A 15,318-nucleotide genomic window follows, 5' to 3' on the forward strand; every position below is an offset into this window, starting at 1 on the left:
AAATTCCCTATCCCAGACCTCCCTGAGCAGAAACACTGTAAAATCTAAACATTTGCCTTCTATCAGGCATATTGGTGATTCTTAGGCATGATCAAGTCTGAGAATTGTTGTCCTAAAATTCAGTGCTTCTCAGATTTTAATGTGCATATAAATTACTCGGGGATCTTGTTAAAATGCAGGAGTGGAGGGCCTACTTTCAGGACATTGGATGATGAGCAGCCTATACGAGCCTGGCTCTCATGGTTTTATACTCAGATCATACCATCAACACATCTGGAAATAATGGTGCCCATCCACTGGCTGTTGCTAATGTTTTCCATTGGCCAGGGTCCATTGGGACCATCATTATGTCAAGGTCATAGGAGCTTTGACCACTATATCCTTATGTACCAGCTGAAGGATGTCTTCTCTCCTCTAATGAGAGGCAAGAACGTTAAAGAAACATTGTAAGTAGAGCTAGAGAGAAGTTGAGTTATCCTTCTAGGCTAAGGTTGAATACCCTACAGAAAGGCCTTCTGGATGTATCCAAAAGGTGAGTTATAGGAATGGTGGTAGCAGAATACATTTCCTAACATAGGAGGGAGGGAGATGAAGATAGGTACAGAGAGAAATAAGTTTAATGATAAGGTCCTTTTTAAAGCTACTGAAATTTGGAGAAGATTATTGCTAAGAGAATTAGCCAAGAGATATTTCCAGGAGGAAGGAAAATTAAGTCAATAGCACTAAATGTGGCAGAATGGTATGATGCAATAAAAATGATTATATTTTGGCAACTTATTGATTACCTTAGCAAGAGATCAGTTTAAGAGGACTCTGCTACAGGAGGTGTGGGAATAAAAGCAAAACTTAGTGGGCTGAGAAATGAATGGAAAGAGAAAAACGAACACTTTAAATATATGCTCAAAAAATTGGCAGTGACTAATAAAATCTCAACTCTCTAGCTTGGCTTTCAAAGTCTTTCAAAGTTTGTTCCACCACATCTGTCTAACTTTACTTCCTATATCATTCATACACAACTTTTTTTCCCAAGGAGAACTGGTCTCTTTACTGCCTTGGAAACATTCCAATTCTATATGTGTCAATATTCATGCTGTCACTCCTAGTCTCTGTTGCTGGATAGAACTTTATGGTTTTTTCTTTTGTTTTCTTTTGTTTTCTTTTCTTTTCTTTTCTTCTGTTTTCTTTTCTTCTTTCTGTTGCACAAGAAATGTACTCACAAATTGTTAGAAAGGAAAGGAGAGATTTGGGATCTTATATGACTCTTGGCTTGGATAAAGTTGGTGTGGGGATAAGGGAGAGTGCCTGGTCGGGGTAGAAGGAGGTATAACGTTCAACAGGAATTTCCATAAAATAGCCATCTCTTAAAAGATTGCCCTAGACACTTAATAGTTGGTAAGTATCAGCTACTCAAGACCTAGTTTCAGTCTGGATATCGGACAGATACCTGCAGCCTCAGAGGTCATTGGGCTTCCTCTGTGATCACCACCTTTTGACCAGAATGTGTCCCTGCTGCTTCTGACCTCTCTAAGGCATCCAGTCACAGATTCCATTACATTCTTACATTGAAACTGAATGCAGCATTGGCTTGCATTGGTCGTTTGGATACTCCCCAACTTACTGGAGAGGTAGTGGAGGCATCTGTGAGATTAAATAGTACTTGTGTTCATTAAAAACTTTCTGATTCATGTTCTTTAGTACATATCAGTTCTTCATGAGTAAGCAATAAATTCCTTTATTCTTCTTATTTTAATCATAGAAGAATACCATTATATGGAAACCCTAAGCCCTGTGATTTTGTTAATTACAATACATTTACAATACTTTTGTCTTCCCTTTATACTAATCTGATACAAAAAGTCCTGGCATGTTTATTCAGCTTTGAGACCCTTGAACACATCAGATGTCATAAGGCATTGCAGAATGGTAGGATAAAATCATTTGTTAACATTTCCCTAACATTGATAAATACATTTTTATATTAAGATATTTAAATAATGCAATTGAATGAAAAGATAACAGTAGGATACAAATAACACACGTGGACAATATCGAGACAAATAGAGAAAATGAATATATTTTAAGATTATTTTATTCTTTAACAGCCTCTCATTCAGTTATAAAGTAAGACTAGAAGAAACTACTGAGTTCTAAAGTTCTAAAGATAGGAGCACCTGGGTGGCTCAGTCAATTAAATGTCCAACTTTTGGCTCAGATCATGATCTCGTGCTTTGTGAATTTGAACTCCGCATAGAGCTCTGTGCTGATAGGTTGGAGCCTGGAGCCTACTTCAGATTCTGGGTCTGCCTCTCTCTTTCTGCTCCTCCCCCACTCACGCTCTCTCTCTCTCTCTCTCTCTCTCTCTCTCTCTCTCTCTCTCAGAAATAAACAAACATTAAAAAAATAAAAATAAATAAAGTTCTAAAGATTTAGTGTCGAGAACAGGAATAATTTAGCCTTTAATTTTACGTGAACTTGAGGAAGTTATTTTTCCTATCGTGATGCATCTCTAAGCCTAATTTCCTCATCTGTAAAATACTAGAGTAGAACCGACATAGATGGGCTTTAACTTTCACAATTTTATGTGTAAATATGTGTACAGGTCAAGAAGAATAAAAGCGTATAACATCAAGGTGAAAAACGACAGCTTCAAGTAGGAGAAAAGAAAAATGCAATAGTGTAGCGTGCCATAGATTCTTAGTGGGCAGGCGGCAGCAGTGGGGGGTGGGGGGAGGCAGTTAAGAGAGAACAGTCATCTAGTAGGAGAGTAGGACTGAATCAGAGAGTTTGCGTAGTGTGGCTAGGCTGAAAATTCCCAAGAATAGTATAATCCTTAGAAGGGTAGCCTTCACCTTCTTATGTACTGTTAGATCTAAACTACTTTTGTTGTGTCCATCCCAAACGTGATATACTGGCCAAAAAGTGAGCAGTGAGTGTCCTGCATATGCACACCCTAAATAACTTTTCTATCCAATTTAATATAAGCATTTTGACTTTCATTTGGAAAGGGAACTGAACTGAATGAAGAGGAATCGTCTTGGATTTCTGGCTGACTTACTATATATCTGGAGTTCCACTGGTAGAATGATATAGGAATAAATGACATCTTAACATTTTTGTTTTTCCACCCAAGAAAATGGTATGTCTCACTATTATTCAAGTTGCCTTTTCTGTTCTTCACTAAAATTGTTTACCATTTTTTCCATCTACGTTTTGTGTTATGGTTATCTCTGATAATATCAATTTATGATTAGGGGCTTCTGGGTGGCTCAGTAAGTTAAGCATCCGACTTCAGCTCAGGTCATGATCTCACAACTCACATTGGGCTCTGTAATGACAACTCAGAGCCTGGAGCCTGTTTCAGATTTTGTGTCTCTCTCTCTCCCTCTCTGCCCCTCCCCTGCTTGTGCTCTCTCTCTCTCTCAAAATAAATAAATATTTAAAAAACCAATTTATGATTATTGTGAATAGGATATTTAAAACTACATTTTTTATTTGTTACTGCTGTAGTATTAGATTTTTTTATTGTTTATCTAGTATTTAGCCACCTTGTCCTTTGCTCTTAGAGTAATTCTAATAGTTGATCTTTTAATTCTTTTACGTTTTCTTGATATAGCCATATTATCTGTAGGTAGTAGCATAATTTAGTGTTTACCTTTCTGACATTTGTATCTTTTCTTTTTCTTTTTTTTTTAAATCCAATTTGTTGACATTGTCCTCCAATAAAACACCAAATAACAATGGGGAGAGTTGACAATTTTTCTTTACTCCAAACTAAGTTAAGACATGAGAATTTATGGAACCCATCACTTCCCCTGTATTTTTCTCTTTCATCTCATCATGGTCTTCTACTCATGAGCAAATGAAAGCTTTGGACTGAATTGATTTGCTTCATTTGAAAGTAATCACACTTTTTCTTGGGAACTTCCTGGAAATGTTCCATGTTTCTTTTATTTACCATAGAAGTAACACTTTATACCGACTTGTTATTATGAGCATGCCTAAACTATGTTTATGCAGTAATGCATCATGCGATAACAGGAGAATTGAAATTTGTTTACCTTTATAGAGGATGAATCGATGATATAGTCATTTAGCTTTTGGTAGATTCACTATCAGCCTCTAGTCCCCCAAATTGTCAATATAGCTAAAGTTAACAGCTCCTTAGCCCCTCTGTTGTTCTTATTTTGAGAAGACTAAAGACATAGATCACAAAACTCAGAATTGCATGTAAAATTAAAATAGGAGTGAGAACAGGAAGATTTTCCTCTGATAATGAGCCTAGCCTAAATCAAATTTTTGAGGTGTTTGCAGTATTTGCTCAGGGGCTTCTGTGTTTATGTCCAGTATTGGCTGTTGGGGAGTTGAGGGTCCTGGAAAAGTAGGGTGTTACTGTTTTAGAGTGTATCCTTATTAAGGAGAACACTAAATAGTAACTTTTGTGACAGGCCATCTTTCCTCTGATGTTCGCCTCAGTGTGGGTGGAACTGAAAAGACTATAATGTTTTATGGACTACGTATACACTTTACAGCTAACTATCATTATCTGACAGTCCTATTCTTAATGAGGTTACCTTTCTTTTTTTGTCCAGTGTTTGTACTTAAATGTCCTTATAGAGTTTCTCTTCAATTCACCATATCTAATTATTCAGCAATCTAAAGAGAGCTAAGGATGACAGTTCCCAATGCTACCTTCACCACGTCTTAAGTATTGGTTCTACTTGTTTTCATCATCTTAGCTCACATTTATTCGATACTTTTTTTTCCTTCTGGTGTTATCTCTTGCCCTCTAAACTTACTGGACTTTAACTGTGACTTTGACTAATCACTTTGTTTGCTCTTGGATTTGGAGTAAAATAGCAGAAACAACAGCATTTGAAACTTTTCTCTGGTCAAGCTTTCTTTGTTTTTTTTTTTTTTTTAAGTTTTTAAAATTTTTTTTATTATTTTTTTTATGTTGCTAGAGAGACAGCATGAGTGGGGGAGGAGGAGAGGAGCAGAGAGAGAGAGGGAGAGAGAATTCCAAGCAGGCTCTGCACTGTCAGCATGGAGCCCAGTGCAGGGCTTGAACCCACGAAACTGTGAGATCATGACCTGAGCCAACACCAAGAGTCGGATGCTTAACCGAGGTGCCACCCAGGTGCCCCTGGTCTAGATTTCTTGATAATCTCCAGCAAAATCTTGAATCTGTTAACCAGGGCAAATGTCAGTGAAAATAAACCACAGTGCCCACATTCTTATGAAGCTGATAAAAAATACAGAGGCCAAGATGACTCTCAACCTCACTGAACAGAATATGGAGCCAGTTGTATTCATTTTACTCCAAAACTTCTCACTCTGGTAGAAAGCAAAGGATCAGAAATTTATAGGAGATAAGTTGTTTAAAAGATACTAAAAGTTTTTCTAGCAAATTAAATGGCTCTAGTTATGTGCTGAAAGAAGTTTGGCAGTTGAGATATATATACAAATTATGATACTTAGAAAAGGAGTGATAATGAAAATCTAATTTCAAGTCTGGAGATTTTAGCTGGTTAACCAAATGTTGAGACTGAATCATTTGGTTCCCTCAGATCAAACTTACCATTTTGTTTTTATAAGATAAGATCAGAAATAGCAAAGCTCTTCAAAGTCCTTGGTAAGTGACATGTAAGTAATGGGTATTGATGGCCCACCCTTTATTAACTGCTTTTTCCCTTCTGCCCTGACTTTTGGGACTCAGGACTAGCTGTTGGTTCCCTTGAGTCAGTGCTCAGAGGCAGTTGAACATTGGCTCTCCTTTTCTTGCCTCCCTGAAGCTGATTACTCCTGTGTGCACTGTCTTCTCCATCTCTGAAAGCACAACCTTCAGTGAACTGGAAACCGAGCTACCAGAGGGTCTACTCTTCCAACTTATTCACATACTTTTTTTGTTTCTCTATGAAATAAATGGCTGTTTATTTATATGCTAATCCATATAATTACTTCCTTTCCTTCAGTTTAGGTGATGTGCTGTGCAGTCAAGATTCAATAAACAAGGGGTATTTAAAAATGATGAGATGATGATATGATGCTTCTAGACAATTGTGCAGAGTAGTTTTACAGTTTTTCTTTCATATTTAAGGTGACCACCCTTGTCAACACAAGCAACAAAGGCCCATCTGGTAAAAAGAAAGGGAGGTCAAAGAAAGCCCACGTGCTGGCTGCATCTGTAGAGCAAGCCACTCAGAATTTCCTGGATAAGGGTGAACAGATCGCTAAGGAGAGTCAAGATCTCAAAGAAGAATTGGTCGCTGCTGTAGAGGACGTACGCAAACAAGGTAGGAAGACTAATATTGTTCAAGAGGGATATATATTTATGTGAAAACAATGGATTTATCTCTAGAATCAATGCATATTTGCTCAGGGGAGTGTGTTACGTGTTTCCTCAGTATCTGCGCTTGTCATTTTTTATATTTGCTGAAATTAGGTGCATAAACAAATAGATATGTTTTCTGTTGTGGCAGCATAGCACAGCTACAAACGTTTCCTGTCTGTGTTCCTTCCAAATTTTCCAGTTGTTTTCTCTTGTCAGATGAACACAGACTCTTGTGTTAAACTTAGGCTCTAGAGAGGACAGGATGAGAAAACCTCATACATACACAGTCACTGGGAACCCTGGATTTTAAAGATGAGGGAGGAGAGATTATAAAGCAGTGTAATAAAATTACTGTTGCTCTGTATGATTTCCAAATTTACATTTTCAGTTCACAGCTAGCTAGCTATCCATGGATCAGTCAATTATATAGCTAGCTAGTTAGCTAAAATGCAATTGTTTTCAGCATATTTAAATTTTTTTCACTGTGGTACAATACAAGTAACATAAAATGTACCATTTTAACCTTTTTATAAGTGTATAGTTAGTAGTGTTAAGTATATTCATATTGTTGAGTAGCCAATCTCCAGAACTTTTTCATCTTATAATACTGAAACTCTATACCTACAAAACAACACTTCTTCATATCCTCATTGCCCTAGCCCATGGACACGACTATTCTACTTTCATTTTCTATGAATTTAATGACTCTAGATACATTATATAAGTGGGATCATTCAGTATTTTTGTGTGTGTGTGTGACTGGCTTATTTCACTTAGCATAATGTCCTCATGGTTCATCCATGTTGGAGCATGGGTCAGAATTTCCTTCATTTTTAGGATTGAAAATATTCTAGTATATGTATATAGTACCTTTATCTCTTCATCCACTGATAGACATTTGTGTTTATTTCATCTTTTGGCTATTGTGAACAATTCTGCTATGAACATGAATATACAGATATCTCTTTATTTTAGTTCTTTTGGGTATATACCTCAAGGTGGAATTATTGGATTATATGGTAATTCTATTTTTAATTTTTGGAAGAACCTCCTTACTGTTTTCCATAGCAAAGGCACCTTTTTACTTTTCTACCAACAGTGCACAAGAGTTCCAATTTATCCATATCCTTGCCAACGCTTGTTTCCTTTTTTATAGTCTTCATAATGGACATGAGGTGATAGCTTATTGTGTTTTTTTAAGTTCGTTTATTTATTTTGAGAGGGACAGAGACAGTGCAAGTTGGGGAGGCGCAGACAGAGAGGGAAACAGAGAATCCCAAGCAGGCTCTGCAGTGTCGGCACAGAGTCCTACACCAGGCTCAAACTCACGAAACTGTGAGATCATGACCTGAGGCTAAATGCAGTCAGATGCTTAACTGACTGAGCCACCCAGGCACCCCTCACTGTGGTTTTGACTAGCATTTTTCTAATGACTACTTATATTGGGCATCTTTTCTTATGCTTCCTGGACATTTGTTTTTCTTCTTTGGAGAAAGGTCTATTCATGTCCTTTGCCTATTTTAAAATCAGGTTGCATTGTTGTTGACTTGTGAGCATTCTTTATACGTTTCAGATATGAACCCCTTATACAATATTGTTTTACAAACATGTTGTCCCTTTCTGTAGGTTACCTTTTTCATTCTGTTGATTATATTCTTTGATACACAGATTTTAATTTTCATGTGTCCTATTCAGACTCTTGGGTTGAAATGCTAAGGCACTGTGAAAGCAGAACAGATTACCCCCCAGCCTGGCCTCCCTCCTGCATTTCTTACCTCAGTAAGAGCTCTACATATGTATCCAGTTACATACTGCAGAAATCTTGATATCATTATTGTTATTACTCTCTCTTTCCAAATCTAGTCTATTGCAAAGTCACATAGATTTTTAACTCGAGAATATCTCTTAAATGGACCAATCCCTCTCTTAATTATTCAAAAGCACCATGTTTTACCTGCCCCTGGGCCTTTATACATGCTGTCTTCTTTTACACAGTTACAGTTACAGATGGCTCATTCTGCACATTCCCTGTCCCAGGGAATGCTTTCCTGACACTCCTGTCTTACTTTTCTGTGGCTTTTTGCATAGGAGAGTTTAATATCTGTGGAGTAACTTGATTGATAACTTTCTACCCTGCCACACTACAAATGAATAAAGATCAAGACCAGACCATGTCTCTTTGACCGTTGCATGATCTGTGGTTCTTAGTAGTTATTAGACTTCAACAAATATTTGTTGAATAAATGAAGCAATACAGGAATAAATGCTCTATCCCTTTTCTTCTTGTAAACCTGCCACTTTTTAAAATTCACAGATGGTTATTTAGTCCCTGGAAATACCCAACCCTCCTTCTACACCACTAGCATTCTTCATGCTGCCATCTTCTTCCCCATCTTCTCCCTGCTAAAAGTTAATTTCATTTACATTACACTAATGTGAATTGTTATTTAATATAAAATGTTAAATTTTATACATTTCATCTAATGTGGATGGAATATATTTATATATGTGCTTTAACAACATGAAAGCTTTCAAATTTTCAAGTGCTGTTGAAGACTAGTATTCCTTCTGAATTGCAAATGTACACTGTTTGTTTTCATGCATGCACAGCCTAGATACGTTTTTGGATTTTTTGTTTGTTTCTTTGTTTTTTGGCTTTTTTTGTTTGTTTGTTTGTTTACTTTTTTTTAAGGATGATTGCCATATAATAAATTGCATGCATTTAGAGTGCACAATTGTAAATGTTTTGGCAAACGTGTACACTGTAAAACTATTCCCACACTCAGGATAGTGTTGAAACCTATCCCTAGTAGAAAGAGTTTTGATTGATTGGTCCCTAGGATGGTTTCTCAAAGCATTTATCTTGCATGGTGATATATTTTTCCTTTTAGATTTCTCAACAGTCTCTTAGTTTTCCCTTATTTTTTCCTTGCAATTGAGTTTTCACACATTCTGTATAAATTAATATTTCAGTTTTCTCAAAGCTTATATAAGAAATGCTATTTTTTTGGATATGATATAATAACGAACATGGTTCTTGGCCAGCCTGTCCAAGGGATATGAGAGTGAGAACTTTTAAAGATGCTAGTTTAGGACAGCTTACAGTGGTGGATCTCACAGAGGGTATTTTAAACTTTCTGTATATTATCCATTTCTTATTATAGAAAAATTATGCATCAGAAATGATGCCTATGTGTTAATTGTATAAAGCTCAGCTACCACATGTCCCTTCTGCTGAACAGTGTCAAATTTAAGGAAACAGTGCTATAGTCTGCAAAATAACAAACATTTTATAGTCAAAAGCTTCAGAAGTTTTCTTTTTTCTGTTTCTCTCATTATCAAATATCACTCACTGTCAAATAGACTTCAGATAACTGTCATGTGTGAGAGATGCCTCTCATCCCTGACAATGAAGTCCTCGAGCTCTCTCCTTACATGCCTGCACCCATGGGCTCTCCTGTCTGCTCTCTGCCCCTTCTCAGTCTTAGTATATAATCCCTGTAGCCTATCTGGCTTTGCCCATTTTCCCGTTGTCCCTATACCCAGATTTTGTTCACAAATGAGAGCCTGAGTGAATTTTCAGAGAGGGTAAGGAGATCGAGGGGAATACTTAAGTATTAGAGGACTATTTAGTTATTGGAAACTTTGAAACATAGTATCTTTCCTTCCATCATATTCATAAATTCATAAATTATGGAAATCCTGACACTGAGAAATAATGTCCTCCTCTAAAGTGGCCCTAGTGTCTATATCTGCTCACTTGTCAAATGATATGTAGTTTAGAACTAAATCTATTTGAGGTAATCTTTTACTATTGAGTTGTTTTTGCTTTATTAAATCAAATGATCAGAAGTGCTGCCACTTTCTAAAAAAAAAAATTCAGCATGAGTCAATGCCAAAAGTTTTAATATTGTACAACTCATTTTCAAATTTTTAATACAAAACCATTTCCTTTTTTTCTTTTATTTCACTACCTTCATGATTGTAATCACTGTAATCTGGCAAGATTTTATATGAAATTATCTACTTATGCCAGTATTGTTTCCCATGTGGCTAGACTTAGTGTTGTTTGAATTTCTTTTTATTTTTTTATTTTTTTAATGTTTATTTTTGAGAGAGAGACAGACAGAGTGCTAGAAGGAGAGGGGCAGAGCAAGAGAGAGAAACACATAATCTGAAGCAGGCTCCAGTCTCTGAGCTGTCAGCACAGAGCCCAATGTGGGGCCTAAACCCATGAACCGTGAGATCATGACCTGAGTGGAAGATGGACCCTTAACCGACTGAACCACCCAGGTGCCCTTGAATTTCTTTATCATTTGAAAAATTAACTAGGCTTTTAATTAACTACGCTGCATGCCAGAGTCTTAAAACTACCTAGTATGAACGTGACAATGTTCTTCCCTAGAATATTCCAGTAGAAGACTTTCCTGTACTTTTAAGTTCTAACCCACAAAAAGAAGTATTTGAGTACACTTATAATAGGATTTATGTTAAAAACAAGTAACAAAAAGCATCAAAATATAATAAAGGAGATAAATCATTGTGCTCAAAATCTAGAAATCTGATATTTTAGACTTAGGTAAAGATGGGATATTTGTGTGTGTGTGTGTGTGTGTGTGTGTGTGTGTGTGTGTGTGTAAAGGAATTACATATATGTATATTGTCTTCCTAAATTAAGTTTAAACTTCATCAGGATAGGAACAATGATGTGTATATATTCCTTTCTACTCCTAAAGTACCTAACATGGTCACTCTAGCACATTGCGGGTGATACTCAGGGGAAGGAGGTTCTCATGTCAGCAAAGCAGCCTTGAAAGTCAACAGAATACCAGATGTTTGGTTAAGATACCAGATTTCTAATGTTACTTTGGCCAAAAACTATATGATTTAAGCGAAGTCAGTTAACCACTTGAAGGCTCAATTTCTCCAGTTTTCAAATACAGACAGTAATTGTTGCATTTTCCTTACTGGGTTGTTTAACATAATGAAGTCACAAAGGATTTTAAAAAAATTAAATGCTATATAGATGTCATAGCATATTTATTAATTATTTTAAAACCTTATTTATTGGGGCACCTGGGTGGTCAGTTGGTTAAATGTCAGACTTCAGCTCAGGTCATGATCTCACGGTTTGTGAGTTTGAGACCCATATCAGGCTCTGTGCTGCTAACAGCTCAGAGCCTGGGGCCTGCTTCAAATTCTGTGTCTCCCTCTCTCTCTGCCCCTCCCCTGCTCACACTCTGACTCTGTCTCTCAAAAATAAATAAGCATTTTAATTGATTAATTAATTAATTAAAGTTTATTTATTTGTTTTGAGAGAGCGTGCACATGCACAGGAACAGGGGAGGGGCAGAGAAAGAGAGAGACAGAGAGAATCCCAAGCAGGCTCTGTGCTGACAGCACAGAGCCCAAAGCAGGGCTTGATCCCACTAACCACAAGATCATGACCTGAGCCGAGATCAAGAGTCATATGCTTAACTGACTGAGCCACCGAATAAATATCCACCCCTGAGTATATTTATTAATTAATTATAATTTATCAAATCAATCTGTGATACTTATGGCAATAGCTCCCCTTCCTATCACTGATGTAGCATCAGTGTAGCATCCTATTAGGATGCTGTAGAGGTGAATCAGCATCTAGTAGTCTCCCAGAAGAGGATCACGTAGCTCAATATGGCTTGGAGTCGGTGGTAGTTGTATGTGGTCCTAGAAAACTGTGTGATTTAATATTTGTGCAGCCAGTGAACCATATGTAGAAAAGCTCCTAATGAGGAAAGCAAAGGGAGTTATTCCAATCATGTCTTTATATTGAAGCTCTGGGCGAAAGCAAGCTTGGAACAGAGAATGCCAAAATATTTTAATGTTTACCACCAAGACCCTCCTGGACTGGAAACTCTTTCTGAACTATGGACTAGTCTGGGGTTCTTAAATTTCAGTGAATATTAATATCACCTGGGACACTTCAAAATCTTGGTGGATAGGCCTTACTCTCATGAATTAAGTCAGAAACTGTCAAGTAGGACCCAGGCATCAAGGTTTTTAAAGTTCCCCAGGTGACTAATTCACTTCTTGCCCAGTGTCTCCACTTGGATGACTCATCAGCCACTATTAGTCAGCTAGTGTTTCCCATTAGATAGTGGATGGAAGTCACTCATTTTAGAAGGCCTGTGAGCTTGTAGTTTACATAGAGTTAGAGAGGTGAAATTTGCATAGGAGGAACAGCCTGATATTCTATATAAAATGATGTCTTATAATGCCTAACCTTCTATAGGCACTCAGAGAATATGCATTAAGTATGCACTAGGGAGCCAAATCTATAGGACGGTTAATATTTAAATTGCTGTTGGAAAAGAAAGCCATGAAGCCGGAATGTGCAAGAAGGAAGGTATGTTTAAGCTGAGCATGGCTTAAAAATTTGTTCATGGATAACAGAGTAAGCATTTCAGGTTTAAACAACCTGAATTTTAAAGGTGAAGAGATAAGAATGACGTTGATAATTGGGGGATGGATAGAAAAGCCCTAATTTGATGAGAAGTTTCATATTTAGGCATAGTTAGAAATATGGTAAGATGATAGGAAGGGACCACTGTGGGAAACATTTAGGAACTAGGCTGCGTATAGACAACATGTTGGAAGAAAGATAGGAAGGAAGGAAGAAAGCTAACTAATTGGTTCCTACTTATTTAAGTGATATTTTAGTGGATTATTTTAGCAACTTCATGAAAAGTTGACGAAAGCAGAGAAAGATTGGATTCAGATTGCTTAGACAGTATTACAGTATTGCAGAGAAGACAAAACAAAAATACTTTGAGGTTCTAGGATTGAAGTGGTGGCAATAAGAACAGAAATAAGAAACTAGATGTTACAAACATCATGAAAAAGAATAAAATATTTTCCATTCATTGAGAGGAAGAAAGAAGAGTCAATATTTACTTTTGGCTCTAGACAACTTATTTGGGAGACCTAAGGGGTGGTAGGAATGGGGAGACAGGACTGACTTGATTTTAAACATTGATGAATGGATGAAAGGAATTGCCTAGCAGATGGTTCATGCTTTGGGAATGGAATTTTGGAGAAAGAGAGAAATTTGGACATATTTTGAGTTGATAATTGAATCTTTCAGACACCTTTCTTTGACTACTTGCCAATAGATATATAGAGAAGAATAGAAGGATGTAGGCTTAGTTTTGGATGGAAGGTTCAGTTAGGATTAGAAGATAGGATAGAAATAGAGAGGAAAGGCATGCTCTGAAATGTGATTGGACAGCAAAGATAATACAGAATCCTGAAATCCAAAGGAGTAGAATCTTTTGCAAAGGAGACAGTGATCTAGACTATGGAATGCTGTTGCAGTTAAGTCAAATTCTTCTGAGGTCATGGAGGATAAGTAATGAGAGCATGCCTTGGTTTTGCTAAAAGGTGTCATTAATTTCATTTAAAAGTTTATTTTCAGGAAGCTGAAGGAAGAGAGTAGATGGTGAAGTATTGGATGTCGGCAAGAAAGCTCACCACACTCTTCTTTGGTTATCATTGCACTATGTACATCGTTGAATTTTTGCTTCTGTGGGTAGTCTGGTACTCAGGTGAAGGACCATATGTTAGCATTATTTTGTGTATCTCTGGAGCCTGACACAATGTCTGGCATACAGTGAGCACTTATGGTGTGATTCCAAAGGTTGTCACGGTCTGGAAGGAGAAAAATAGAAGAGTGGCTGAAGAAAATATTAAGGGCAAGCAAAGAATATGATTGTCTACTTCTTCCTTATTCTGTTCAGCCCAAATCAGAAGTGTCATAGCATATACAAAGAGAGAGAGCCATTGGTGAGAGCAGTTGTAGATACAAGGGGGAAAGCTCAGGTTGGTTGTATGAGATAATGCAGAAGGGGCATTTCTTTATGTAGAAAATAAGGTAGAGAAGAGAGATGTACCCAACAATGGGTTTTATAGAAAAGATTAGAACCAAAGTAAATTGGATGAATCTGTCTCAATTATTTTGAACAAAAGAGGAAGTGGTTTTAATGGACCATGTATATCTAATATTTGATCACTGTTGTAGATTAAAAAAAATGTTTGTCTGTTACTGGCATCTGTGTGGGTCTCTCATATGTTTCTAAGGGATTTATTGATTGAATACAACTGATTGTTACCGCAGCTGAAAAGACCAATTTATAACAGGCATAATCGTCTAAGGATTTTTAAATTTAATTTGTTTATTTGGTATGTACTAGCATCTGCTAGCAATGGGATGTTCACATATTGCCTTTATGAATCTTCTGTGATTTGAAATACATCCAAAAGCTGTGCTTTTAATGATAGGCAGTCTTCTTCATATTTGTCCACTAAGCAGCTCCATTCAATGGGTAGCACAGCAACTGATTCTATGCCATCCCATTTCTATATTTCCACACCCTCTTGGGCCATGGAGCAGTTGCTTGGGTTTTCTATCTTCAGTCAACAGCATTCTCTGGTTGTCCACTTTCTAGGTGGTTACAACAAATAAAAACAATTAAGACATGACCCAACTACCGAGATATGCTAGGCTGGGATATAGATAGAGATGTATATGGCCCTCACCCAACCTTAAGAGGAATCTCATGGAGCAAAGTGACAAAAAGGTACAGATAAAAGAGGTAGCATCTTAATGGAACCATTTTTTAAATCAGACATGGTCAAACCATTCACTGTTCATGCAGGCTTTTATTTGGATACAACCTCAACTGTTAAGTGTTATGGTGATATCACATTAATTTTTTTTACCTAATCAATATTTACTGAGTACCTGATGACCAATGGACTGAGACAGACAGAACAAGGCAGAAAAAGTAGTAAAGGGAAAGAGAAAGGTGTCCTCACATCTCTGAAGAGAGAAACCTTTTGCCTCCTGAAGACTTAGACTTTCTCTTTCCCCATTCCCTTTGTTGTTGGAGTGTGATGTCCGTGGAATGAGCTGGTTCAACAGAAACTCTAGTTGTTATCAACTGTGT

At 37.0% G+C, this 15,318-nt stretch overlaps 1 protein-coding gene across 5 annotated transcripts in view; it reads left to right on the plus strand.

The window, feature by feature from the left end:
• Positions 1-15,318, plus strand: part of CTNNA2 (catenin alpha 2) — a 1,092,768-nt gene that overhangs the window by 220,660 nt on the left and 856,790 nt on the right. For all 5 annotated transcript variants that reach the window (XM_027072095.2, XM_027072097.2, XM_027072096.2 and 2 more), the window contains one exon: positions 6,098-6,293. In XM_027072095.2, the coding sequence (XP_026927896.1) occupies positions 6,098-6,293 (196 nt within the window). The remainder of the gene's footprint in view (positions 1-6,097; positions 6,294-15,318) is intronic.

Source organism: Acinonyx jubatus, chromosome A3, assembly GCF_027475565.1.
Source record: "Acinonyx jubatus isolate Ajub_Pintada_27869175 chromosome A3, VMU_Ajub_asm_v1.0, whole genome shotgun sequence".
Taxonomy (NCBI): Eukaryota; Metazoa; Chordata; class Mammalia; order Carnivora; family Felidae; genus Acinonyx; species Acinonyx jubatus.